Source organism: Ammospiza caudacuta, chromosome 3 (genome assembly GCF_027887145.1).
Source record: "Ammospiza caudacuta isolate bAmmCau1 chromosome 3, bAmmCau1.pri, whole genome shotgun sequence".
In the NCBI taxonomy this organism is placed as follows: Eukaryota; Metazoa; Chordata; class Aves; order Passeriformes; family Passerellidae; genus Ammospiza; species Ammospiza caudacuta.
In genome coordinates this window covers 23,024,779-23,051,411 of record NC_080595.1, presented here as the reverse complement: position 1 = coordinate 23,051,411, position 26,633 = coordinate 23,024,779, and the positions used below count along the sequence as shown (strand labels likewise).

Here is a 26,633-nt window from a genome sequence, read left to right as displayed (position 1 = left end):
CCTGCAGTGACAAATTTCCTAGCCCGGCGCCAGGAGAGCCCGGGGCGCCTCAGCAGAGGAGCGGGGGGCGGAGACAGGGCGACAGCAGGCCCGGAACCGGCAGGGCTGGCCCGGAGGAGGAGGAGGAGAGCGCTGGGCATGGCGGCGCCCGCAGCGCTGCAGCGGAGCGTGGTGGCCCCCGCGGGCAGGCACACCGCCTCCCTCATCTTCCTGCACGGCTCAGGTGCCTGCTTTCCCTCCCTTCTCTCCCGCTGCCCGTGGGGACGGGGCGCTCCCGGGAGCGGGCCATGCGGGCAGGGCCATGCGGGAGGGGGGCGGCGGGGCGGGGCGGCCAGGACTGGGAAGGGCTTTGAGGTGACCCTGGCCCCGCGGCTCTGCCCTCCGCGGGCCCGCAGGGTGGAGGCGGTGGGCGGCAAAGCCGTGTGCGGTCCCCGGAGTTCCGTGAGAACACACGCGTTCCGGGAGATCACGGAACGTGCTCAGTGGGAAGGGGCACGTCAGGATCATCACAGGCCAGCTCCTCGGGCACAGGACACCCCGAGAGTCACACCATGGCCTCAGAGCACTCTCCGAAGGCTTCTTGGACTCTGTCGGTCTGCTTGGTGCTGTGACCACTGCCCCGGGGAGCGGGTTCCAGTGCCCTGCCACCCTCTGGGTGAAGAACCTTTTCCTAATACCCGACCTTACACTTCGTGCCGTTTTCTCCAGTCCTGTTACTCCCTAAATTGCCCTTCTCAGAGAGTAGCCACATTCAGAGGATGACTTTCCCAGTTAAAGTGTTTCTTGCTGGTTTAGAATCGGCATGAGGCGCCCTTTAAAAGCCAGTGTTCATTTGTCAACTTCTGATTGTTCAAAAGGGCCCTGTCCATGTCCAGACGGGCTTCACGGCCATGCTCTGCAGAGGGGAGTTGCCGACATCAGCGACTGGTCTGAGAGCAGGAGGGGAACATGTGTTTTGTTGGGTTTAATTCCTCAAAAGTAGTTTCTAATGAGCTAAATAACAACAAGGTACACATGATGTGGGGGAAAAAAAAAAAAAAAAACAAACGAAAAAAAACCAGCAATCTTAGATTTATTAGACCAAGGCCTTGAGAATCGATACTACTGAGCTGGCCATGTGCATATGGTAACATGCTCAACACTTTCCCTGTCTTTTGCTTACTTTTGTTTTAGCTGGTGCTTCTGTTTAGTTTAACAAAGATGTGTGTCCTTACTAAATCAGTTTCTTTTTTATAGTCTAGTTTAATTTTGTTTTTTAAAAATTCTGTGAGTAAAAGAATGAAAGTGAAAGAGTTTATGTGTCCAGCTCTCTTGTTAATGCTAATGCTTTAATGCTTGAGGAAATAATTTTCTGTAATGTTGGAGGAGTAAGGGAGGATTATGGTTAGAGGTTGATTCCACATGTGGTTAAAGTACTCTACAATTTTCTTTTTTTTTAATATATATTATTTTGTTCATAATGTTTGTAATGGGGTGGTTTTATTTGGTTTCTAGCAGTTCCAGAATAGAATTTAAAACAGAAGTCGCCACAGTGCTGTTGCTGTGGGCTGGCCTGTAAACCTGAGTTGTAAACCTTTGTACAGCACTTGTGATGGAAAGTGGTGGTAAATTACATGAATCCATTTTGTACATAATGCTTGCTCCAGACAAACTATAACAAGTGCAGAATGCAAATGCAAAACGGTATAGAAAAGTATTAGAACAACCCTGGTGCTATACATCAGATTTATGTAGAGGTTCCATTTGTAGCTTTGCAGGGAAGGCAACTGGACATAGCAAGTGTGTAATAGCTTTTTAGGCTGAGCATTGCAACTTTGCAAGTTGTAACAAACACAGAATCATAGGCTGGAAAAGACCTTTTAGAACACCGAGTCCAACCATTAACCAAATGCTGCCAAGTCCACCAGTAAACCATGTCCTTAAGTGCCACATCTACACATCTTTTAAATACCTCCAGGGATGGTGACTCAGTGACTTTCCTGGGCAGCCTGTTCCAGTGCTTGAAAGCCCTTTTGGTGAATAAGTTTTTCCTAATGTCCAGTCTACATGTTACACATTAAATTTAAACTTTGCATAGAAAGAAAACTTGGAAATACAGCCAGTGTTTGAAAGGAATGTTTTACTTAAGGAGGGAGAAGAAGATAATAGAGCTGCCATCAGTCTTTTTCACTTTGTAAACTGTCTCAAAGCAGAATCACCCATCATTTGCTTTTTTTTTGTAGTGTTCAAAACATATAATGCAGAAATTTCCAAAGAGCCTGAAAGACTAGCATTTCAGATTTGTTGGCTTTTGTTTGATGTCACAGTCTCATCCTCCCTCTCCTCCAAGTTCCGTTCCTAAAATCAAAATACATTGTCTGAGCATACAAGTGCTCACATTTGAGTAGCATTTGGACCATGACAGTTCCTGACACAGTAGGTCATAGTTAAATTTTGTCTTACTGAGTTTTCTGTGACCTTTTCATGGACAAATTGTATTCAATAACAGTAGAGGTTTTTGAAGATCTTTGTGAAGTTTAAGAGGTGGGAATAAATAATAGAATAATGATTTATCCTACATCATTAAGGAATTTGTAAAGTTCCAAGTCCCAATTCTGTAATAATTTAGATAGTTGGTTGAGTTACCTCAGGGTTCATTCTGTGCAAGTATTTGCAAGGCCTAGATCTTGGCTTTCTAACTGAAAAAAAAAAACAAAAAAAAACAAAAACAACAAAACAAAAGCAGTGTATAAGGGGAAAAAAAGTGTTAGTTCAAGCCTCCCTAAGATACATTGTTTATAAGTGAGGTGACAAGAGCCTTGAGGAAACCCTTGTGTGTCAGGAGTGTCCCAGAAGAATCAGAGGTGCTTGTGGACTTCAGATCACTGTACTTGCATAAGCAAAATGCTTGTGGGGTGTGTTTGGAAGCATTTAGTTAAGGAAGTAACTTTGATTTTACTGTTTAACTTAGCACAGGGTGAGATCTGTGTCAGTTTTGCAACCCTGTTTTTTGTCACATGGAGTATTTGGGTCAGAGAACAGCTAGTTCTAGTTATGCTAATTGTGCTTAACAGGAAGAAAATTGCTGGGTTTGAATCCTTCTTGCCTTCTGTTTTAATTTTGAAGATACATTAATTATGTTTGTAAATAAAAACCATCTCAATTTTGTTAGAATGCTTAAGAGCAGATTTTCTCCATTGGGGAATTATGATAAATTTAACAATGCATTGGTGTATTCATGTGGCTTGTTCGGATGAGCCCATATAATGTGCCAATAAGCCTGGCTAAGGACAGTGGCATTTTTTTTCTTTTGGTTTGGCCATTTTATTGAAAAGAATGGAGCAAGTTCTAAAGTCAAACCAAACAACTTGAACTAAAATAATAGAGAATTTTAGCATTTTGAGTTGATAATATGTGGGAACCTCAACTTCAAGCAAGACTGAAGTCCTATGGCATGAGTGGCAGTAGTGAAATTCCAGTTTGCTGAGCTGCCACTCGATTTTTTAGGTTGAACATCCTTGCTACTGTAAAATATATTCCTTGATGGACTGATTTGCTTAAGCTTGAAGTATACACTGAGGACTTACTCGTGCCTGCTCTTGAGAGGGGTTGCAGTGAAATTATGGCTGAATATACACTGCAGTGGTGCAAAGACAAACTGTAGGCACTGTCTGGTGTATATATGTATATTTATTTAAAAGGAGCAAATGCTATCTACAGAAGAATTCATCCTGTTTGTAGTACTTCAGTCTACAGGGGTTTTGGCCAGAGGCTGTGTTGGTGAGGCTAGGAAAAAAACAGATTGGGAGTGGATCTCAACTAGTTTTCAAACAGAACTGTGTGGTTAAAGTTTCTTTAAGAGTCTGCTAGGTATTTTAGCTGAACCTATCTCTTTACAAATTATCTTTTCCCTTAAAGCCTATGTGCAATGTTAGCATAATTAAACGTGAAGATCTTTTTTACTGCGCTCTGAGGTGGGTTACATAAAATTCTCTAGTAAAAGTAATTAACTTTTCTAAGGGGACCAACAATTATTTTACCTCACTTTTTAAGATGTTCATCAAGATTTTTGTTTATCACTTAAGAGCAAATATGGTCAACTGTAAGTAGGAGAGTAAGACACAAATAACCTTGTATCTGCTTGGGAGATGCTTAAGTCATTAAATGTAGTGAAGTATTGATTAAACTTATGTTGTGGCATCTCTTATAGTCTTTTTCTAGGAAGTTTTGAATCCATTGGAAAGGGAACTGAAGTTGTTCTAGAAAGTCCTGTTTTAGCATTTTACAGTATTAACCTCATAATTTGAAATTAAGTCAATCTGAAATATATTTGATATTGTATCATTTTTTTGCTAAATGCCCTGCATAATTCTTGTACTCTTCTGTGTGATACAGGTGATACTGGCCAAGGAGCAAGAGCATGGATAAAACAGATTTTGAATCAAGACATGGCATTCCAACATATAAAAGTAATTTACCCAACAGCTCCTGCCAGGTACCATTTAATATATTGTAACTGTAGGATTAAGTTCCTCTGTTCCAGTGCTATAAAGTACAGTTCTGGATATTAGTACAAATTGTCTTAACAGTTCTCTCTTCTTTCTCATGTATATGCTTTCTGACAAAACTGAAACTCAACCGTGCATTGTTGTCCAGGAACTGTGATTTTAAGTGGTTAAGACTCTAAAGGATTCCCAGAAGTCACAGCCTCTATTTGAAATTTGGGTATTGTACTCATAGTAGCTTTCCATTTCCATCACATAAGTAGAAGATGATCCTGCAATGTGTGTTGTAGTGGCATTAGAGAGTCATGATCCAGATCACAATTCTACCCATAATAACTCCCACATATTAATTATGAAAATATTGTTTTGTGTTTAATGCCAGGTTTCAGTACTGAAGGTGGTCAGTCTTTTTGGCAGGTAGGATGTCAAAGATCCTCAGCTCCTGGAGAAAGGACTGGGAATTCGAAAATGCACATTACTTCTTGTTTGAATCCTGGCCCAACTATTTCAAAGAGAATTGAGTTCAACATTTGCTGTGAGCTCAAGTCTTGTTTTTAAATGACACTGTGTATTCAGTGGTAGATGGATATGTAGATAAAAATTTTTTTCTGCAGGAATTTGAAAGTTTATGTGGTCAAACCTAGAGGATAAAAGTTGGACACCTACCCCCATAGCTATCCAAAGGTAATATTAAATATGGAATATATAATTAATTACATATAGTATGTATGTAACATATATTAAATATATAATACTAAATTTTAAAAGTGTTTAATTTTTCTTAATACAATTTTTTTAAGGTGTCTGTGGCTCTAAATTAGGAGAATGTTTCCTTGAAAGGTAATGGGGTTGAGTTTCTTTCTGAATTTGTGTATGTGTGGATGAATGCTGAACGGAAAAGGAAATTGTTACATAGACTTTTGAGGTACAGAGGTTTCAAAGTCAGGAAAAATTCTTGGAGGGTTTAAACAAGCATAATAGCAGATTTTGTCTGGCACTCACTATTACATGAAAAAAAACCCTTTTCCTTGACCATGTATTTTTTATGGTCTACTTGGGCAGGAAAAGCAACTGAGAGATTGCAGTGAATGTACTCGCTGTGTTACAGAAAAATCAAGCCTGTGAGTGGAAGCTTTTGAAGCACTGTGTTCTGGGTTAGCAGGGAGTGAATCCCATTTTCTGTAAATAATTTCAGCCTGATGACAGGCTGAAGTGATGCTAGAGTTATCAGTGGCACATCACACACACTGAGTGGCTCCACTTCTTCCCTCCCAGCACAGCAGGTACTGGGGAAATGCAGGAGGAGCTGCCTCCCTGGAAAATTATTTTTTTCCCTTCTGTTATATGTAGCCAGAGCACCTCAGACCACATCTGGTGGGCCAATGCTTGACTTTTCCATCCCACTGCACTTCTGAGGTCCAGTCCTTTTCTTATTTATTCTGGTTTTCTTTGGGTAACTACAGATGTAAACGATGTATGAATGATTAACCAGCAACATCTCCCCACTCAAATGAAGGAATTTGTTTTTATCTTATGACTTCGAATTTCAGTACTTTGCTAAACAGAAGATTTTGTTGTTATTAAAATATGTGAATAAACAGTTTATTTCACTCTCTTCTTTTCTTTTTTAAGTTGCGGTTATTCTTGTTCTTTTCTAGAGCAGGTAGAGTCATGCATGAGCTGATTAAGTGGCTTTTAGCAAAACAGAAAAGTTGTACATTCAAAGAATATAAAATACCCACACTGTTTGTCTTTAACTGGCAAAGCACTCTTGTGTATAGCTCTTTGTTGCTGATGAACAGCCCTAGCTGACACAGTAAAATAAAACAGATGCTCCTAAGCAGCTTGCCACTGTTTGCAGCAGTGCTGAAGTTTGTGATGATACATGTCATTGGTTGAAACCAAAATAACGAAGCATTTACAGACCTATTTCATATTGTTTTGCTATTCAAGAACAAACCACATTATGCTTTTTTGAAATGGTTTTGTAACAGTTGTCTTCCTTTCTTCCACAGAAAATAAAAGCAAGGCCTAGACCTTCCAAACTTGAATGGCTGACATTAAAGTAATTCAACTTGAGTACATATGTTGGTTTTATTTATGTGTATATTTATATGCATATATATTTTGATAAGAACTCCAAATGTTTCTGGCAGCAGGGGAGGAATTCAGCATTCTTGTTAATGAGACGTATAGCTGGGTGGTTATGGACATACAGATCTGCTGAGAAGATTCTGACACCAGGTTCTTTGCCCACCCAGGGGCTGAGGAATGTGCTGGCTGAAAGTCAGGCTGCTGAGAGAGAGCCTCTGTGGGTCTCTGACCTGCCACTGCACCGCCAGTGCAGAGCTTGCCTGCATGTTCTTGTGCTGATGATGAAATCAAAGAAAAGCTTCAAGCTTGGCAACGCCCTCCTAGGATTGGCTGATGGCTCTTCTGGCCATTAAAATGCTGTTGATGTGGATGTGCTTCATGCTCTGGGCTCCTGTCGTTTCCGGGATAGCTTTGCACAGGCACAGTGAATGTTCTCTGTCAAAGCAACTATGCCAGTACAAGCATGATGATATAACTGCAAAGCTGGGGGCTTTGGCAGGATAAACTGCAGGTTGGGAATACCTCTTCATATTTTTGATGGCAGTTAATAGATCCATAGATATACATTCTTCATGTCTGTTCAATAGAGTTTTGAAAAGCCGTGGAATTCACATTTTTCAACACAACTTTTTTTTTTTTTTTTTTTTTTTTTTTTTTTTTTTTTTTGTGGAGGATGGATTTGTTTAGATTTTATCCCAGGTGCTGAAACATGCATATTTTTCATTTGTACAGCATCAGAGGTTTAGACATGTTTTGATTCAAGAGTCAATATATTTGAAAATTATTTTGGAAAACCAGTCCAGCATATAATCTGGAAGAATTCTGAAATATGTTCTTTGGCTTCACTAGCATTGATTTCAGCAAACACTGAAGAAGATTATGGGTAAAAGCAATGGAATTTAACTGAACTACATTTTATAAAACTGTTTTTTACTCTTCTCTTTAGGTATCTGTAAAAAGTCATACTTCTTTTTTTAAAAGAGATTTACTTTAATAATTTTTGTGATGTTCAGGGTTTGTGCAGAGAGCAATCACCTGATGCCCCCTGGACAGGAAGTGTTAACAGCATTTTGTTTCACTTATTCCCCATCACATTGGAAAGTGCATTGAGTCTCATATTTGGTTGTTTCTTGAGCAAAAATAACAGAATGTGGATAGTAAAATTTACAGTTAAAAAAGAAAAACTTCCAAAAATACTAAATAAATCGCATATGGTAAAAAGCATGCTTAGATAAAAATGGAAAAAATATGTGGATTCCAAGACTTGATGTGATGTAGTGAGAGTACTGACACCTGAGTTTGGAATATTGTTGGAAATTAGATGCATTTGCCTGGGGTTTACAAATTTTGCTTTACAAATTAAAAGTTTTACACATTGCTTGGAGGTTTGTTTTTTTTTTCCAGGTATCTCAGTAATATACTGCAGAGAACTTGTTTTAGCTGCGTCTAGCTTTCTGTCAAGATTAATGCTTCTGCACATAGATTAAACTTGTTAAACATAACAGAATTCTATTTTCTCTCCATTGTAATTCTAATATATATCTTTAAAAAAACCCCAAGCTCAAATTGGAACCCTAGTAGCTGATGCAATCCCTAAAGCCACGTCTACACTAATAGTTTTAAAGGAAAGGGTTTCCTTTTTCCCTTTTTATTTGGGTCAGGATGCCTACAACATTAAATACTGTTTCAGCTGCTACAATTGTGACTTAAACATTAGGTTTCTATTGAGTTTCTAAATCAGAACTGAATACCACCCAATTTAAACTTTTTTTTTAATAGAAAGTGATAGTTTAAATTGGCATTGCAGGAGCTAACGTGGTAAATCTAAAACCATTTAGGCTCTGCTTGTTTTAATACATATACCTTGCCTTCTATAATTCCCTGAAAAAATCTAGGCCAAAGATTCTTTGCATTGTCTTGCATTCCATTCTGACAGTCCTTCTCTTTTGCAAGTCAGAAAATCAACTATAAACTATAATAACTACTTTGGCTATTTTATGGATCTTTTTGACATTCACTCAACAAACCTTTCTGTGGGATGTAAACCTCTGTGCAGAACTTGTTGTCTGGGGTGCAGGGGCCCTAATGTATTCTAATTTTCATTATCATTATGCGGCTGGTAAGGACTAAAAGGCCCACTGCTCCATCTCTTCTCCTCAATTCACATCTTTGCTCAGCTCATGGGTGGAAATGAGCTTCATCTCACCATAGTCCCCATCTGGCTCTATCACAAAACCACCAGACAGTTTGGCACCACTCAGCTCCTCTGGCAGCCTCTGCCTGTGAGAGGCCTGGGATTGGAAAAGCAGCAGGGGTACTGCAGCTCGGACTTGAGATGGAATGGAGGGGAGCGTGCACAGTGCCTATCATACTGTTTTTGGCTCAAGCAAATGCTATTAATCCTTGACTTTTGTAAGCCCTAACCTCATTCATAAATTTAACACAAAGGAGTCTTTTTTAAAGGTGGGAGCTTGAGGGAGAAATGGGAAAGTTTTGGGTTGGTATCATGGGGTGGTTCTTTCATCTCCTTTAAGTAGAATGTGTTCAATGTGTTCTGCATAATAATGCTTAAAGTATGCTTGGATAAACTTTGTATTTCCCTTTTATTTCTGGTCTGGAATTAGGTGAGGAAAACATGGGATGCACTAAACACTTGTCAGAGATAACTGAAATCATGCTTGGGGAAAACAAATTAGAACACAATAGAAATAATCTTGGATTTGTAATCCCTTTTACTGCATTGTGCTCTTAGGCATCCTTCATCTGGTTTTTCTTCTCTCAACCCTTTTCCAGTACAGAAGAATTGGAGACAGTCATTTTTATATCACCCTTCCTGCAAGCAGTTGTGGATTTCTAAGTTATGTGCCGTTCTGTGCTCTTGCTTTACAGTCTTTTCAAAGGTTTCTGTGCTTAGTTAGTGTCATTCATCCATCCTCAGTTTTGTTTGCCACCAGCTTGTGAAAGATGCCACTTTAAATCCCAGATCGCCTTTCAGACCCCTAATGGAGAACTGATGCAAATTGGACCCTGGTTAGCCTCTTGCCACTTTGTTTCAGTGAATTTGTAAGGCAGCCACTATTGGTTGCTGAGGAACTGGCAATGTGTATTAAAGGTCTTTTATGGTCTTTTCAACCATAAAATTATTGCTGTTCTCTGATTAGTACCAATCCCCAGAATTTACACCACTCTCTCCAAAAAGAAAAATCTTCCAAACAACAAAACCAACCCAGCAAACCCACAAAAACAAAGAAACAGAAACAAACTTAATTTCTCCCACTGAGTTTTATGCCAGACTCTCTTGCAGCTCCCTTTGTCTTGAATGAATAGGATTTGTCTCAAGTAACAAAAGCTGTCAGCATAGTATTTCTTCAGGTAACCGTTCTGTACTGGCTCAGTCAGCTCTCATTTCAGACAATGTGCATCCAGAACAACTCTATCAAAAGCATTTGCATGTGGTTGAGTGAACAGGCACAGCCTTTCCTGGAGAACAGCCAAAATTGCTCCTCATGGAGATGACTCTTGCCTTCCTTTTGGTAATTTTTTTTTAAAGTATAGTTCTAAGTTAAAGCTGCTTGAATTTTGGACACATCATATGCTCTGTTACCATACCACAAAGCTTCATTTTTAAGATATGCTGAGCCTCAGTTTTAACACAAGATGTACCTTGGACTAGAGTTTCTGATTTATACATCTTATTTGACTAGCTGAATTCTCTCTTTTCCTCCCCATTTCTTTTAAAATTTGCTTTCTGCTTCAAGCAGACAGTAGGAATTAAAAATCATATTTGGGAACCTAAATTTTCTGTTTAGTACTGAAATGTAGTACTGAAATTCAGCAGTGACATTATGCTATGAGAGAATTTGGGATTAGGGAGTAATATGCTTTCAATCAGAAAACCTGCCATCAGCTTTAAGAGAGTTAAGACTTGCTTCTAGAACTACTCCATATTTTGGATTGGAAGGGACTTTCAAGGTCATCTAGTTCAATCCCCCCAACAATGACCAGGGACATCTTCAACTAGATCATGTGGCTTGAAATCCCATCCAGCCCGTCCTAAAATGTTTCCGGGGTGAGACATCTGCCACCTGTATTCAACCTGTGTTGGTGTTTCAGCATCCTTGTTGTGAAAACCAGTCTTCCTTATATCTTGTCTAAATCCAACCAATTTAAATTGAAAGTCATTCCCCCTTTGCCTGTTGCAGCAGGTCCCACTAAAAGGTGTGTTCCCATCTTCTTATAGGTCCCTTTAAGTACTGGAAGGCTTCAATAAGGTCTCCTTCAGGCTGAACAAACCCAACTCTCTCAGCCTTTCTTTGCGGGAAAAGGTGATTTGATAATTTCTGTGGCCCTCCTCTGGACCTGCTCCAACAGGTCAGTGTCTTTCCTGTTCTGAGGATTCCAGGACTGGATGTAGTTCTCCAGCTGGAGTCTCAGCAGAACAATGTGGAACTGCTGAGGTAGTGTGCCCTGTAGATTTTTCAGAGGGCTGCACAGTCTTCCAAAAGACAATATTGCAATTTGAGAGGCCCTACCTCCTAACTGAGAGGAGATGGGTTTGGGAAGCAGGAAAAATGAAGAATTTCAGTAATTTTTTATCTTTCTCAATCTTTATTTCAATCTTTAAGCCCAACTTCACTATAAATTTCCAGTTCTGTCTGGCATTTTGGGAAGTTCTGTCTGGAAGCCTGTAAGCCAGTATCAGAGGTCTGGGTTTATGTGTCTGCAGAATGATCATAGTGCTGAGCATGAAGGCAGTGATACAATCATGCATCAGGAGAAAGAGTTGGGGGAAGAATACTTGCCATTTATCAATGTGCTGTCTCATTTAAAGCAGCTAGGACTGCTGGCTTGTCTTCTAACTTAAAATGTTGGATAGGGACAGTGATTTATTGGGTAATGAGCAAAACCACCTGTAGTTTTATGTGAATCACCATGCTAATAGCATCATTTTGGAGATGGAATTTGCCTTGGTTTGAGATCTGAATCTGAGCCTCGTGTAGCATCATTGGGTTGCTCTCCACTTCTGTTAAGATAATTTCAGACTAGCTGGCACAATTCTAAACATGAATAAGAAGGTCTAGAGGATATATTTGTGCTTCAGAAAAGTGGAGATAGATGGTGTTGCTGCTACCTACTTTTCATAATGTTTTTTTTTATTACTACTCAGAACTCAGCTTAGCAGAAGCTAATCTATCTTGAGTTTGTAAAATCTGTAATGATATGTACTGCTTTGAAACTTTGCAGTGAGGTCAACAGTGAAAATTACTTCTGTCTGAGATGGAAAGGATGATAAGTACTTACAGAGATATTACAGGATATATTTTCCTTTTAAGACATTGAAGTGTTGTGTAGGATCTTGAGACTGCACTCTCATGCAAGAGGTGTAGTAATCTACAACAACACTCTTAAAAATAGGAGCTATAAAGTAATCAGAAAACATGATTTAGAGTGATTGGGGGTGTTGGGAAGCATTTTAAAGATTCTAATCCTCCTAATACTCTAATTCTTCTAATCCTGCAGTTTCTTAAACAATGTTTGATACTAGCCATGTCTCCTTTGCTGCCAATGCTCCTAACATTTAGATGTTAAGAAAGAAATTCATACAAACTGAACTTTCTTTCAAGTGTCTCTTAAAATGGATACAAGTTTGGAAGTTTGATCTACACAGAGAGAGGATTCTTGATTCGTATTTTCTTATATGGATTTGAATCTTGTATGTGCTCCAGAACAAGCAAAACATACTCATATACACCCCTTAAAACCAAATAAGAAAAAATATCCATGCAGCTTGGGGGACTATATTTTCATTTCCACTTTGAACAGTTCACAGTTTTTGGGACAGAGCTTTATTTCTAGTATCATTTTTAAAAGAGAATAAAGAAAGTGAGGCACAGATGGACTGATGGGATGAGTTTAATTAAAACTTAAGAGAGCAAAAACAATTCCAAACTTAAAGCTGATTATTTGGTCTGACGTTGTCCTTAACTGACCATGTTGATCTTGTTGGATGGAGTTTCCACTGCACTCTGTATTTTTTTTTTGTTTTGTATATTTCAGTACAGCTTCTCATGTCACTGTAACATAGGGAATTTTATTTTTTTTTGTGGTTTAATTGTATGAAAAAATTTGGTGCTGTATTCTTGGAGCTGTACAGATGGTTCCATGCCAAACATATTTGTTTACCATGGTAATGTCTGAGTTGTAGTGTGCCAGCTAATAAAGGGATTATTTAAAGAAAAAGGTGAATGACTAAAACAGATGTGCCAGTTGGGTGAACCACTAAAAGAATCTTACTTCTCAGCTTTATGTAAAGGTTATTTTTAATGCATTTCTGAGAAATCAAGAGTGCTTGCAAGGATGTTTTTGGGGCAGCTGAAAGCCACTTGTCTGTTTTCTTGGGAGTCTTTTCCTGTGGGCTTGAAAGATGTTGGTCTTTCATCTGTCTTATGAAGAATTAGCAAAAACAGCAGGTAGAAGTCCTGAGTTTCAACATCTGATCAAGTATTACAATCTCATGAAGAATTTTGATCTATTTTAAATGTCATGAGCTTGTAATTTAGTTGTGGGGAAACATGTTTTAATATTTATGGAATGTAAAAGTAAATTGCTGTAATGCAGTATATGTATGTATCTATGTTCCATATACATCCTGGAGGTTAACCTGCTGTAATAATAAATCCAGGTCAACATGCTGTAGTAATATTAAAACCTTTCACATCTTTTCTTACACAGATGTTAGGTACCCTGATTTTACTAGAAAATGAAGCACTCTGCTAAAAACATCTTAACCAGGATTGATGTAAAAGTGTTTGAGAGAAGCTAAAATAATGGTTTAAATGCTGTTTACCCATACATTTCGTCTGTTGTATGTCACATTGTCCAAGTGACTTCCAGAAACTCCATTGATTCTGCTCTTGATAGATTTGACTGGAATGTCTGCTCTTAGAAACTGACTTTTGTGAATTAGATATTTGTAATCTTATTTCTTAGGTGTTGATCAATTCATTTCTGGAGACACGATTCTGAAGCAAAGACAATCAAGAAAGCAAATAATTTTAATACCATTTTTTAAACACAGCTTTAAATTCCTGGGTATACAAGATTTTTCCACTGAATTTCCTTTAATTTTGGAGTTAGCTTTTTAATAGACAGGTAAGGGCTACCTTGAAAACGAATAGCTCAATTTTTAAAATTCTGGTGCTTGACTATACAGTTTGTTTTGAATTAAAGAAATGAGGGATTACTTAAGGCACTTGACCACATACTGTATGGTACTTTCAATAAGAGTACATTTTAGGTACCTTGAAGCTCTGCTGAAAAAGATTATGAACCTGTAGTGTTTCTGTTTGTACCTATATGTTGCTGTTTGTTGCCTCTTTCAGTATATTTTTCTTACCAATTTTTAAGTCATGGCTTTTTTTTTTTTGTGTTCATGTCAACAGGCAGAAGAAAACCTATGGTCTCTCATTTTTACTATTATGGCTGAATAGTCCAAATAGTATTATCTTGAATGCTCATCCTAGTGGCAGCACTGGTTTAGAAATAGCTGTTTGCATATGCGAGGCCTCCCTGGTGTTAATAAAGGCAGAATTTGTTCCTTCATTAAGAATAACTGAATTTCTGACTTTCTCATTTTAGGTTAGTTGTAGCTTTGTTTAATCCTAGCATTGAAAAAATTCCAGACAGCACAGAAGTCAACTTTAGCATTTTCAGTGTGTTCCTATCCAGAAATGTATCAAAAACTGTCTGTTTTGTGGATAGTGATTGTAATCTGATCCAAGCTTAAGTAAAAGTGAAGAATTTACCCTGGTTGAACATAGTAAATAAGGGTTTCAAGGGGCTTTGTTTGAGATGATTGATCTCATAGCAGTATGTTTTGTAATATATTGTAGAGCCATTGCAAGGCAATTAGATCACCTTTCTTGGGATTTCAGGGCTCTATTAATCATCTTTATTTAAAACCAAAGAAAAGGCTTCTTTGAATTGAAGGTTTCTTGATTATCTAGGATTTGGGCAGCCTGTTGAAGCACTTAAAATAACATTCTGACTACAAAGTATTATGGTGAGGAGTATCATAACTCTTGCTTGTGCACCAGTCCAGTAAGCACATGGCATTTCTTTCAGTTGTGTTTATGAGATACCTGCCCCATTAAGATGAGGATGGCTGTATTTATTTGACAGAAAGAAAAATTGGCAGGTTTTTTTTTAACACCTAGAAGTTTATAATACCCATCCCCTGTCAGTTTTGTCAAGAATTAGGCAATTGAATTACATAAAGTTAGCTCTTGCAAAGCTGTCTTGTTTAGAAGTTACTTCAGTTTATCATATTCCAGCATGGATTTCAACCCTAACTTTGTTTAGGATTAAAAACTTCTTGACAGGTTTAAGATTTAAAATGTTTAGCTGACCTAACCAACCTTAATCCTGAACTGGCTGAAAATTGCATTTTACATAGCTTCCAAATGTTGGCTTCATTCTTGAAGGACCATGAATTCAATGCAAGGAAATGCAATATGGCTGGATGTAAATGGAGTTACACCTCAAAAGGGTTTATTCTCTCCTTTGCTGGAGAGACATTGAATTTTTTTTTATTTAATACATATGATCAAGGCATTTGATCCTGTGCTTGGTTAATCTTTGTTTTCTTTTGTTCCACCACTCTAGGCCATATACACCCATGAAAGGAGCCTTTTCCAATGTGTGGTTTGACAGGTATAAGATCTGTAATGACTGTCCTGAACACATTGAAAGCATTGATTCCATGTGCCGGGGCCTTACAGACCTGATCAATGATGAGGTTAAGAATGGCATTGCCAAGAGCAGGATACTCATAGGTAAGAGTTATATTTATAATGTGTTTATCCTAATGGTTTTTTAATGGTTAAGAGATTAACTTCTTTGAATCTGCTCTGTCCTGAAGGGTCATGATCATGGCTTGAAACTGCTGAACAGCCTTTTCAGTAGCCTATCCTCAGCAATACTGAATCCTTATTTAAACCCATATCAGGTGGAGAGTGGGGCTAACTGTAAGCAGTATCCTCAAAATGTAAAACTGTTTTTATTTGCAACAGCCATTTGTAATCATTATTTAAAATAGAGTGGGCAGTGATTTACTTTGAGAAGTACATAGTTTTACTATTTCCTTTAAGCCCTTTTCAAGGATGGAAAAGTACACTTTCCAAAAATGACGTGCATTTTGGGGAATGGAGATGTAGCATATAAATAATCATGAACTTTTCCTTACTGCTCTAATAATTTTGGGTTAAATTAATTCATGCAGGAAAAATGTGTATGTTACATAGCACTAAAGGCTGACACTTGATAACAAATGAAGTATTAGCTGTAATAGTTCATATGTGTATATCTTTATTTCTCTTTCCACAAATTTCCAGTAACTTTCACAGTACTTCAGTGAAGTAGGTGATGAGATGTTGAGGTACAGGAGTTGAGGGTGATGAAATAGCCTATGGCAGAGAGGGAATGAGAATTCACAAGTCCATGGATCTTTGTCCCATCTCTAGACCACAAACTATTTCGGGTCGGGGAAAAAATTCTTAAAGTGAGATCTTATAAATGTATGTCCAGCTAAGTCATGCCATCAAAATCTTGTGTGGCCAAGCCACTACCATTCAGCCTGGTGTGTTTTCCTGGTCTAGCCCCATGTTGCTCTGTGAAGGCCTGTGCTTCCTTTCCCTTGCTGGCTCATTGTGCTGGCTGCATTGTTTTGGATGGCTGTCAGCAGAGTCCCTTTGATCTGTCTTTCCTGTGTTGTTATACCTGCTGGCTTGGAAGCAGCTGGAGAAGTGCAGGTGCTTTGCTGTTGAGTGAGCTGAGAGATGCTCTATGTACAGATCCAGTGTGCTACTGGGCTGTTTTCCTTTCCTCTGTAGCCTTCAAAATTAGAAATAGCCAGACTGCAAAGTATGAAGGTTGTTTTCCAAGTCATAAGCAGAGTAAGGAAGTTGGCATGCACTGAGTGTTTCATCCCGTAGATTCTTTGGAAGTCCCCATCTCTGTGTGTTTGCATTCCTCACATATAAATCAGAAATAACTGTACTTGTTTTGTCACTCTGGAGAGCTCTGCTTCCCCACCTGACAGAGACTACAAGCCTACATCCTCGTGGTGCAGTCCAATATTTATGCAAGAAGCAAAATAAGGAAGCCCTGAGTTACTTCGTCCAAAGTACAGAAGGGGACTCATGCGGATGCATAAGGAACTTGGTAGTGGAAAGTTGTATCACTTGTGGCTGTACAAGATTAAGTGTTCTTCCACAAGAACTTTGTGCTTTTTCTGTGCTATTTTTGATGATTAACCAGTGTGTGATGCAGTGAAGAGTGAAACTTAAGAGATCCTCTAAGGTCTCTATGCATAAAGGTGACATTAAATGTCCTAGGACTTCGTGCAAATAATTGCCCATCTTCTGGCATTCTTTCTTACAGGAAACTAGGACTTTTGTAAAGGTACTTTGCAAATTTATAGTATTTAGCCTGAAGAAGAGAAGGCTCTGGGGAGATTTTGCAGCACTTGCCAATACCTAAAGAGCCCCACATAAAAGCTGAGGAGGGACTTTTTACATGGCCATGTAATGATAGGACAGGGTGAAATGGCTTTAGACTGAAAGAGGGTAGGTTTAGATTAGATATTAAAAAGAAATTTGTTACTTTGAGGGCGGTAACACACTGGAATATATTGCCCAGAGGTGCTGGGGGTGTCCATCCCTGGAAGTGTTGAAGGCCAGGTTGGATGGGGCCCTGAGGAACCTGGTCTAATGGAAGGACTTCCTGCCCATGGCAGGGGGTTTGAACCAAATGATCTTTAGAATTTCTTCCAACCCAAACTATTCTGTGATTTTTTTATCAAAAGAAAATATGAAGCCAAGTCTGTATGTCTGCACCATAGTGTAATGTCCACTCAAAAAGGAGAAATGTGTGGCCTGAAATTTTTCTGAGTTTAGAAGATGGGTGTACAGGAGATAAGGGATGGTTTGGTTACTTGCTTAGAATGTCAGATAACTAAATTCTCTCAGATCTTTTTAGATTTCTCTTGGAAAATGTCAGGAATATCCATCTAGTACAATAAGATGAGGCCTAAGGTAACAGATGGATTTGTCACTGCTGGTACCATGGAGTTGGAGGAGGCAGCCTTTGTGAGGTAAAGGGAAAAAATAAGGCATTTATAGCAGGGGAAGTCGGGTGAAATTTTGCTATGAATTCATAGTGCAGTGTTGTTGAGTCATATTAGTTATGGAAATCCATAATGGTACATATCTTTTTATGGAAAACAGAGACAAAATAGTTGAGAGAAGCAACTGGAGAACTTGGGAGTCTGTGAAGAACAGTGGGGGCCTTTTTGGGTAGAGTCACAGAAGCCAAAGAGCAGAGCAGTCATATGAAGGTATTTACAGGGAATTAATTGCTCCCTAAAGGGTTAAGGAGAATTAGGTTGAGTGACCATTTTGTAGTAAGTGGGAGTTTTAATGACTGGAAAGAAAACAAAATGAGTATGAGGAGCATAACAAGATTGAAGGTTATGGTTTTATATGGAATACAGGGCTAGAAATTACAGGCTGAGGGTGAGTGTCAGATATTGTTGGATGAGGGTGAGCGAGGTGTTGGGCAAGCAGGAAGGTGGGCAGCGGCTGACAGCTCAGAGGTGTGGGATAAGAAGGCAAGATCTGAGAGAGCACTGTGCAGAGGTGAGCGAGTGGGAAGAGACGGGGAGCAGCAGTGGGCTCTCAAACATGGACAGTGAGAAGCCCAGCACCTGCTGTTCTGGGGGATGATTCCCTTTCTTGAGCCATTCAGACTTTCCACAGAGCTAAGATAGTGGGACAGTAAGAGCATTTTCTCTGAAAGAAATTGTACCCTGCATTGTTTGCTTCGATACCTCTGAAATTCACAAGTGACTGCTTGCAGATCAGAACTCTAAAGCTGAGGATGGAGTCCAGGTTGTACAGTACCACTCCTCTCTTCCTAATCAAGGAAAATGCTGGTGCAGCCTTGCTTTTAACAACTGCTCTATGAATCTACTTCTAAAGAAATAAATTACTTAGTTTGCTGGATTTAAAGGAGGTCTTATTTTTAAAACATCCATATTAATTTTGTGACATGGCTTATCTACCCATTCTTATCTCCTAACAGTTTCATTAGTTGCTTTCCTTTTAACACAAGTCTTTTGAAGAAAGTAGACTTCTGATTAAGTTTTATTTCCTCTGACCTTGGAGGAGGAAGGAAGTGAGACTAGCAGCAATACATAATTATTCAAAAAAATAATTATATCATCCCCAGAATTTGATAATGGCACTTAGTTTTTAGCCAGACATTCTTATTGAGTTAGTCTTACTGGTCTTCCTGGCTAAAGGGCTTTTTGTAAATAGTCCTGTAAGTAGGTTTTTATTGACTTTGGAGATAAAAGAGTGTTATAAATTTAGTCAAATTTTGACACTTGGAGCTTTGATAATATCCTTTCTTTAAAAACAGGATGTATTTCTTCTTTATAAATGCCTGAATTCATTCCTAAACTGGCCAAGCAAGCCACAGTTTAAAATGTGGGACAATAATTTCTTTTTCTATCTAAAGCTAAGTTGGTTTTTCAGGTGGTGGTGCTTTTGTTTTTTGTTTTCTTCTGGTTGTTCCTTTGTTTTGGGTTTTTTTAATTGCTTCCTTAGTGACAGTGCCCTGTAAAATAAGTCCACTTCGGTGAAAACTGTTTAAGATTTCAACAATATTATTCAAGAATATGTTAGAAGCTCTTGAAAGAAATGGCTCTCTCGTTTTTTGAGCATTTTGATAGGGCTTACTGTAGTCAACTACACTTTGGTGAAAGGCAGTCTTTTTGTTCTTTTTTTGTTCTTAATTTAGCACTGCTTTCCTGCTTTCACAGGTCACTTTTTGTGTAGTGCAGAAGTGCTGATCCAAGCACATTGGTCTCTGCCACCTGTAGTCACTCGTGTAAGCAGCCAGTGAAAATAAACTTTCCATAACAGTCCTGTAGATTTGACTAAATGCCAAAAAACACATGCATGATTCCTGACCCCTTGTGCTGTAACAATAACACAAGACACACAACCACTTTTTGTTTATTGCTAGACTTCTTACATAGCTACTGAACCACGGTGGAAGTAACATGAAAGCTCTGTGCTTCTTGTAAATATTAGCATTTCCTTCTCTCTCAGTGTGTGTGAGAATGGGATGGGGGAAATATCTTGGCTTTGACGCCCCAGAGAACAGATTCTATAAATATGTGGAGATAAAAACTTGCAACAATAAATTGTTGAAGTGTTGAGCCATCTAGTTCACCCACAATCTTGGCACTTAATGCTTTTGGCTTCTGAGCCTTTTGCTGTCACTCATCCTATCTTGTATCTTCTGTCTTTATTAGGAGGACATTGTCTTCCATTCAGAGGTATTACTGCCTTGTTCTTACAGAGGAAATTTATGGGTTTATTTTGCTGTTTCTCTCTGCAATTCAAATGAGATTTCTCTTTCTCTACCTCCCATTACATGGCTTTGTGGTTTCTCCCTGGGCTGAAAGAAGTACTGTTAGTTCATCTGCCCCATAATACCTGCAACATTTTATTAATTTTCAGTGCATCAATGTAAATTTGCCTTGCATTTATACTTTGGGGTAAATGTTTGGTCCTCTTGGTTTTGGTTTTTTTTTTTTTTATATCTGAACTGACCATGTGTCTCTTTTGGATCTCTGCTAGTTTAGCTCACACATCAAGAAGTAAAAAGAGACATTAACCAATTAATCTTTGTTTCCTTTTTAAGTCTTTTGCTAGGAGGTACAATGCTAATTTTAACCAAGACTAGACCATTACTTGTTACTTTGTTTCCCAACATGTGATGGTGTCAGTATTCATGTGTCTAAAGACTCTGAAAGATGACACATTCCCAGTATGGTGAATGACAGGTCTAGCAAATGATAGTGAAGATTAGGAGTAAACAAGACTCACAGAAGTAAATTAATAAAATCATTCAAAAATAATTTAATCATGATCTTGTCGTTGCATATAAGATAATGGCTTTGGTAAGAAAATAATTATATATAATCAAGTTCTGATCTTTTCAGCCTTACTAAGAACTCTGTTGAAGACATGTCCTTACTCATCTTTAATAAATACCTGAATTCAGTGCAAAATTAAATGGATGGATGGATGGATGGATGGATGGATGGATGGATGGATGGGCTTTTAGAATGCTTGGGAGTTGTGCAGACATGCCACAGGGTACACATTAACCTGTACTTTCTTCCCAGTTGTGCCAACAGAGTCACAGAAAAGTGAGACTTCACAGCATTTGCTATTCCATTGTCATGTGCCAGTGCAGGCTCAGCTCTATTTAGGCAAATCCTTATCATTGCTTTTCTGAATTCTAAAAGACCTCTGCTAACAGAAGGTTCACAGCTCTGCAGAACAGCAGCTTGTTTCTTTGCATTGCTACTCTTTGCTTTAGAGAGCAATTTTCCACTTTCCTTCCTGTGATTCAGTTTAGAGTCACAAATACTGTGAGCATAAAGGATAGGTTTTTCTCTTCCTTTTTCCCATGTTGTGCAGTTATGGTGACTGTAAAAACGACAGGTTAGTGTTGCAGCAGGACACTGCTGTCCTCTGTAGAAACCACCAAGACAACGCACACTGGGTAAATGAAGCAAGCCATAGATTGGCAGAGTAACATCTTAATAAAAATTGATTCGAGAATTTTAATGGATTTTATTTTCCTTCCAGTGCTAAAAATTACAGCCCCTTAGGTACACATGTTGGGTTCTCCTCTATTACCTGTAATAGTTGAAAATAAAATGTAACTGGTTAGAAACAATAGTACATTTGTTTTTACAAGAAAGTGGTAAAAGTCATACCACTTAAATATGCATTTCAAAATGTGTTTTGACTGGTGAGAAAGTTGGGGAGCAAGTTAATTCACGTTCCTAACAAGAGCAAGTGGCTGAGCCACTCAAGTGAAGTTGCCTTTGTTCTTGTAATGACTCTCAAGTTTGTTGCTCTTGTAAAGTCTAAGTAACAACCAGAATAACAAGGCTATCAAAGGTGGAAATTGTTCATTGCAGTTCTGCTACTGTGCAAAGTTTGGGTTTGATGAAGTTTCATGAAGAGATTAAAAGGAGAAAATCACTGCTGTGAGGAAATTCACTTGAGACAAAGCAAGTGTTTGAATACTTAACACAGGAGCAGTGTTCAGGGAGTTCTGTGGAGAAGGGAGTTTGCTGTTCCACTGGCATTTTACTGTTTGCTGATATTCATTTGTGAACACTGTTAAATGTATATAATACTTCCATTCATTGATAAAAATGGAAGGTCAAAACAGAAAGTCAGCTTCTTTGCAGATGCTGTGTAGAACAAGGTTGTGCTGTTACCCTTAATATAAGGTAAATCACTTAGTCCCTAGGGAGAGGGAAAGTAAGCTGGAATGTAACTTTAGGGAGAAATTCTTGATAACAAACTGATTAAAGCAACTCTAAGTTGAAATACTAAAAAAGGAAAAATTGAGAATGAAAAATGCTGTGAGAATGGAATGAAAAGGAGGCAAGAGTATGTGATGTATTGTAATAATATCAGAACAGGCCAAGACAATTTCTGACTGTGCTGGTGTAGCCTTATACAACAGAAGAGTGTTTGTCTTGTGCTGGGCTGGCACAGGCTCTATGTGCTGGAGGATTCATTTCTTGCCACTTTGTTACCAAAGATGTACTGACAAATGCAAAGAAATACAGGAAAGATGAAGAACAACTAATACAGAGAAAGTAGTGAAGAAATATTGCTTAAAACAAACACCCCAAACTGCATCCCTACACCCAAGTCCAAATCCTAATTTCATCAAAATCTGGGGTTTAGCTTCTGTTCTTTTTTTCTCTTCAAAATTTGTGCACTAGATATAATTCATAACTGGTTTTTTTTCCCCATGGCTGTGATTTCTAGTATGGCAAGCAGCTTTGAGCACATGTTAAAGTTTTACTGAAAAGCGTGAAAAAGTGATGTTTCCATAATCATTATAACAAATGGACTAAGGTGTTTTACAGTCAAGTTTGTATGATTCAGGATGCACTTTGCAATGTCAAACCTGTGTGTGCTAGAGAGCTGCTTTTTCTGTGAAGAAGACTGAACACCTAAAGAACTTTGTGAATACAGGAATAGCTCCTTGCAGCCACTAAAGTGATGCATAGGGGAGAGGGCAATTTTAGCATTCTCTTATGTATACAGGACAGGAGATACAAAATAAATCTGTGCTGGATAATAAAGTTTGTCTTTTCTGAGATGCAAACACAGACATTGTTAAACAAAGTATAAAGAAACAAATAAAGCTAAAGTTTGACAGAAGGTAAATACTTGGTTTCCTGAACTCTGTATAACATTCAAATGTCATCATGGACCAGATTATCATTTCAGGCAAATACAAATGGGAAGCAAATTAATACAAATCAAGATCTTTTACAAAAATGAACTGGAGTTTTGTTTAAAAGGCTCCTAAGGCCATTTACAAGGAATATTTTATCACTGAAAAATGGCAACTGTGGTGAGGATTTCTGTCTCATTCAATCAGGAATAAATTCCATTTGAGAAATTCTGTTTCTGTTCACATTGTGTTACATCATCCTGTGCCTGAGATCACCCAAAGTTAGTTACAGATTATATTCCAGAAAAGAATGTTTTAGTTTTAGTAAAGTATTGCATGGGAGTTTCCTTCTGATTCAAATTCTTTAATTTGGAAGTGTGATGATTGTCTGATTTCGGCAGATCTTTCTCAGCTGTCAAGGTGAGTCACAAGCAGCTTTCTTATTGCAGAGTGCAATAAGAAGATTTAGGTGCTACCTAAAAATCAGCACTACACTGAAACAGATTCAAGGTCATAAATGCATCCTTGAGTGAACTTTCTCTGCAACTGGAAGTGTTTTACCTAATTGAGTCTTTTTTGTGTGCTCCCCTATTAGTCTACACATAAACCTCCTTTGTGAGTCAGGGAAGTTAACACTAAGAGTTAGGTGCTTTCCTGAACTGGCATCCTAGCATTGTTGAGCTAACTCTGTTTAACTGTTGTGAAGCATTAATCACAGTTCTCATAAAATAGGCATGAGGGGAAAACTGAAAGTGAATGTACTTCTGAATTTAAGACCTTCTGGCAAATTCTGAACTTCTGTGCACAGTCTTTGTGTTTCTTGAAGGTAGATTGGTCTCAAGTAGAGAAGTAGATTGGTGAAGACCTTGCAGTGTTCTGCCCACCTAAGGATGAAATGTTGCTGTGTCATTTTGATTTTATCTAACACTCCTGACACGATCTGCTTAACAATGCTGTGGAATTTATGTATTCTTCATGGTGAGATCATCTGTATACATGTACTTTTCTGTTTTTTTACACTCTGACATTTCATACATTGGCTTTGTGTAATATCTATACCTGCCTTTTATTTTTCCTTCATCCAAAATTTGAGTTCTTTTAGAAGTTCTTGACTAAGAGTGTCTTTTATGTGTTATGTCAAACATGCACATACACTGAAAGGGTTCTTTTAACTGAAAAAATAGTCTGCATCTATAAATGCTTATTCAAATTGTTGTTTTTGAAGCATTTAGCATATGGCATTTACTCAGAGACTGTTGTGGTATCGGGTGATAAACTTCAGGTATTCCCATGCAAATCAAATTCAAAGAGCTAGTCCTTTGTATTGCATTTTCTTGTAGTAGTATGAGCCACATAAAAGAACCATTACCTAATATTCTTCTAAACAGAAGGTGACTGCATTGTCAAAGACTGCTGGTGAGTAATTGCAGACAGTGTGCCAGATTGTGACTAACTGGGTACAAAATTTTAAGATTAAATCATTTACAAACTAGTAATGACTTTTCAATGCAGCTTTTCTTCCTGTAATCTGAAATACTTAAAATGGACTTCATTTTATTTTGTTGATAAAGCATTGTCTATATTTATTTGTAAGCAAATGCAAAATGGTCTCTTAGAGTACAAGTGCTTCTTTTGGGGTTTGGAGATGACAGCATTCTTCAGAATGATCAAAAGGAAATGCAATAAGTGACCATATTGTGCATAAGAAAATAAAGGAAGCTTCACTCTATTCATTATCTGGATACAGTCAATATAATGGCCTGTGTACTGTGTCCTTGTGAAGTAATGTAGTTGTCTGGATTTCTTTCCTACTGAATAAGCATTTCATATAAAAATCATCCCTGAGGAATTACCTTCAGTAAGGAATTAGTGTAGTTGAAGAGACATATGGACCACAGAGGGCCATTAGTTCAGAGATCCTGTTAGAGCTCAGGGATATACATTGCATTTGTTCCCTATTTATGATATATCCCAAGGTATAACAACAAAAATATTCTCAATACTACTTGAATGTGAGTGCTCATTGATTATGTAAAATAGAGATCTTTCATGTGTGAATGCTGCTAGCCTAGGGGAGAAATAACTTGAATACAAAAAGCAGTGAGAATTACCTGTTCACAGAGTTTTACTTCGTTTATGTCAGAGTATGCATGTCCACAGTATTCAGCTACCTGAACCTTCTGAAGTATTACTTGATGGCATTTTTTGTCCTCTCTCAGTAATGAATCTTCAGCTCTGCTTTAGCTATCCATTATCTTAATTGCATCATGCTTTGATTTAAACCTCAAGCTACGCCACATCAGGTTCAGGTTGGATGTCAGAAGGAATTTCTTCACAAAAAGGTTGTTAAACTTTTGGAATGGGCTGCCCAGGGAGGTGCTGGAGGCACTGTCCCTGGAGGTGCTCAAGAAATGACTGAATGTGGAACTTGGTGAAATGGTCTACTTGACAAGGTGGTGTTGAGTCATAGGTTGGGCTTTATGATCTTAGAGATCTTATCCAACCTAAGTGACTCTGTAATTCTAAAATCTTTGTGAACTTTATGATACTCAAGATGGGTTTGTTTATTTTTTTGTATTATGTATTAAAGAAACAAGTCTGAAGATAATAAATTGTACATTGGGTTACAAAGACTTATAGAAAAATCTTTTTTTCTTTTGGTGCATCCTAGGAGGCTTTTCAATGGGAGGTGGAATGGCAATGCATTTGGCCTTTAGGTTTCATCAGGATCTGGCAGGAGTCTTTGCCTTGTCCAGTTTTCTGAATAAAGACTCTGCTGTGTACCAGGTGAGTGTGTAGTAGATATTATAGAAAACATGTTTAGCTATAAGAAAACATGATTATTAAAATTCAGTATACATGTTTATATGTCTGTGGCAGTTGATTCACATTCTAAACTTATGTCATTTCCAGGAAATAGATAAGCAGAATATTAGGAAAGTGAGACTTTAAAGCTGTCTTTAAATAATGTCGTATTGCACTTTTTTGCACAGACAGTACAATATTGAAGTGTAGAAAGAGATTAACAAATGAAATGCTTTACTAGTTGTCCTTAATTGTTAAAGAGACTGTGTAAGCATAAGTATTCTTTTAAAATGTGTGATGATAATACGAGCTCCATTTGCTGTCAGGAGTTTTTTCTCTTTCTCTTATTTAGAGAGGGATATAGACCTTAAAGTAAACACTACCATTTGTCAAGAGTTCTTGTATTAAAACTGGAAGGGCAGTTTTTTTCAGTATTTCCTTATTTACTTCTATAGAAATAGTACAGTATAACCCCTAAAATGTAGATCAGTAAGTGCAATAATTGTCACCATGTAATTGTAAATATTCCTTTTAAATTTTTGGCAGTATGTCTCACAGTGTCTCCTTTCCATCTAGGCTTTGAAAAGAAATGAAAGTGCTCTTCCAGAATTATTTCAGTGCCATGGAACTGCTGATAATCTAGTTCTCTACTCATGGGGTGAAGAGACCAACAAGATGTTAAAGTCTCTGGGAGTATCAACATCACTTCATACTTTTCCAAACCTCAATCATGAGCTGAACAGAACTGAAATAGAAAAATTAAAATCCTGGATTATTAAGAAATTGCCTGTTGAAGCACCAAAGGCTAATGAATAAATGAAGATCCAGCCTCATCAGATACTTTCTGATTTTTCATAGTTTTAAAATCATGTGTGACATATATGTGGGTGTCCCATATCC

The 26,633-nt window shown here is 38.1% G+C and overlaps 1 protein-coding gene across 1 annotated transcript; it reads left to right on the top strand.

The window, feature by feature from the left end:
* LYPLAL1 (lysophospholipase like 1) lies at positions 1-26,633 on the top strand. The gene is made up of 5 exons (XM_058802471.1): positions 1-223; positions 4,375-4,474; positions 15,243-15,412; positions 25,600-25,715; positions 26,310-26,633. The coding sequence occupies exons 1-5, from the start codon at positions 139-141 to the stop codon at positions 26,547-26,549; spliced, it is 711 nt and encodes a 236-aa protein (XP_058658454.1). The 5' UTR covers positions 1-138; the 3' UTR covers positions 26,550-26,633.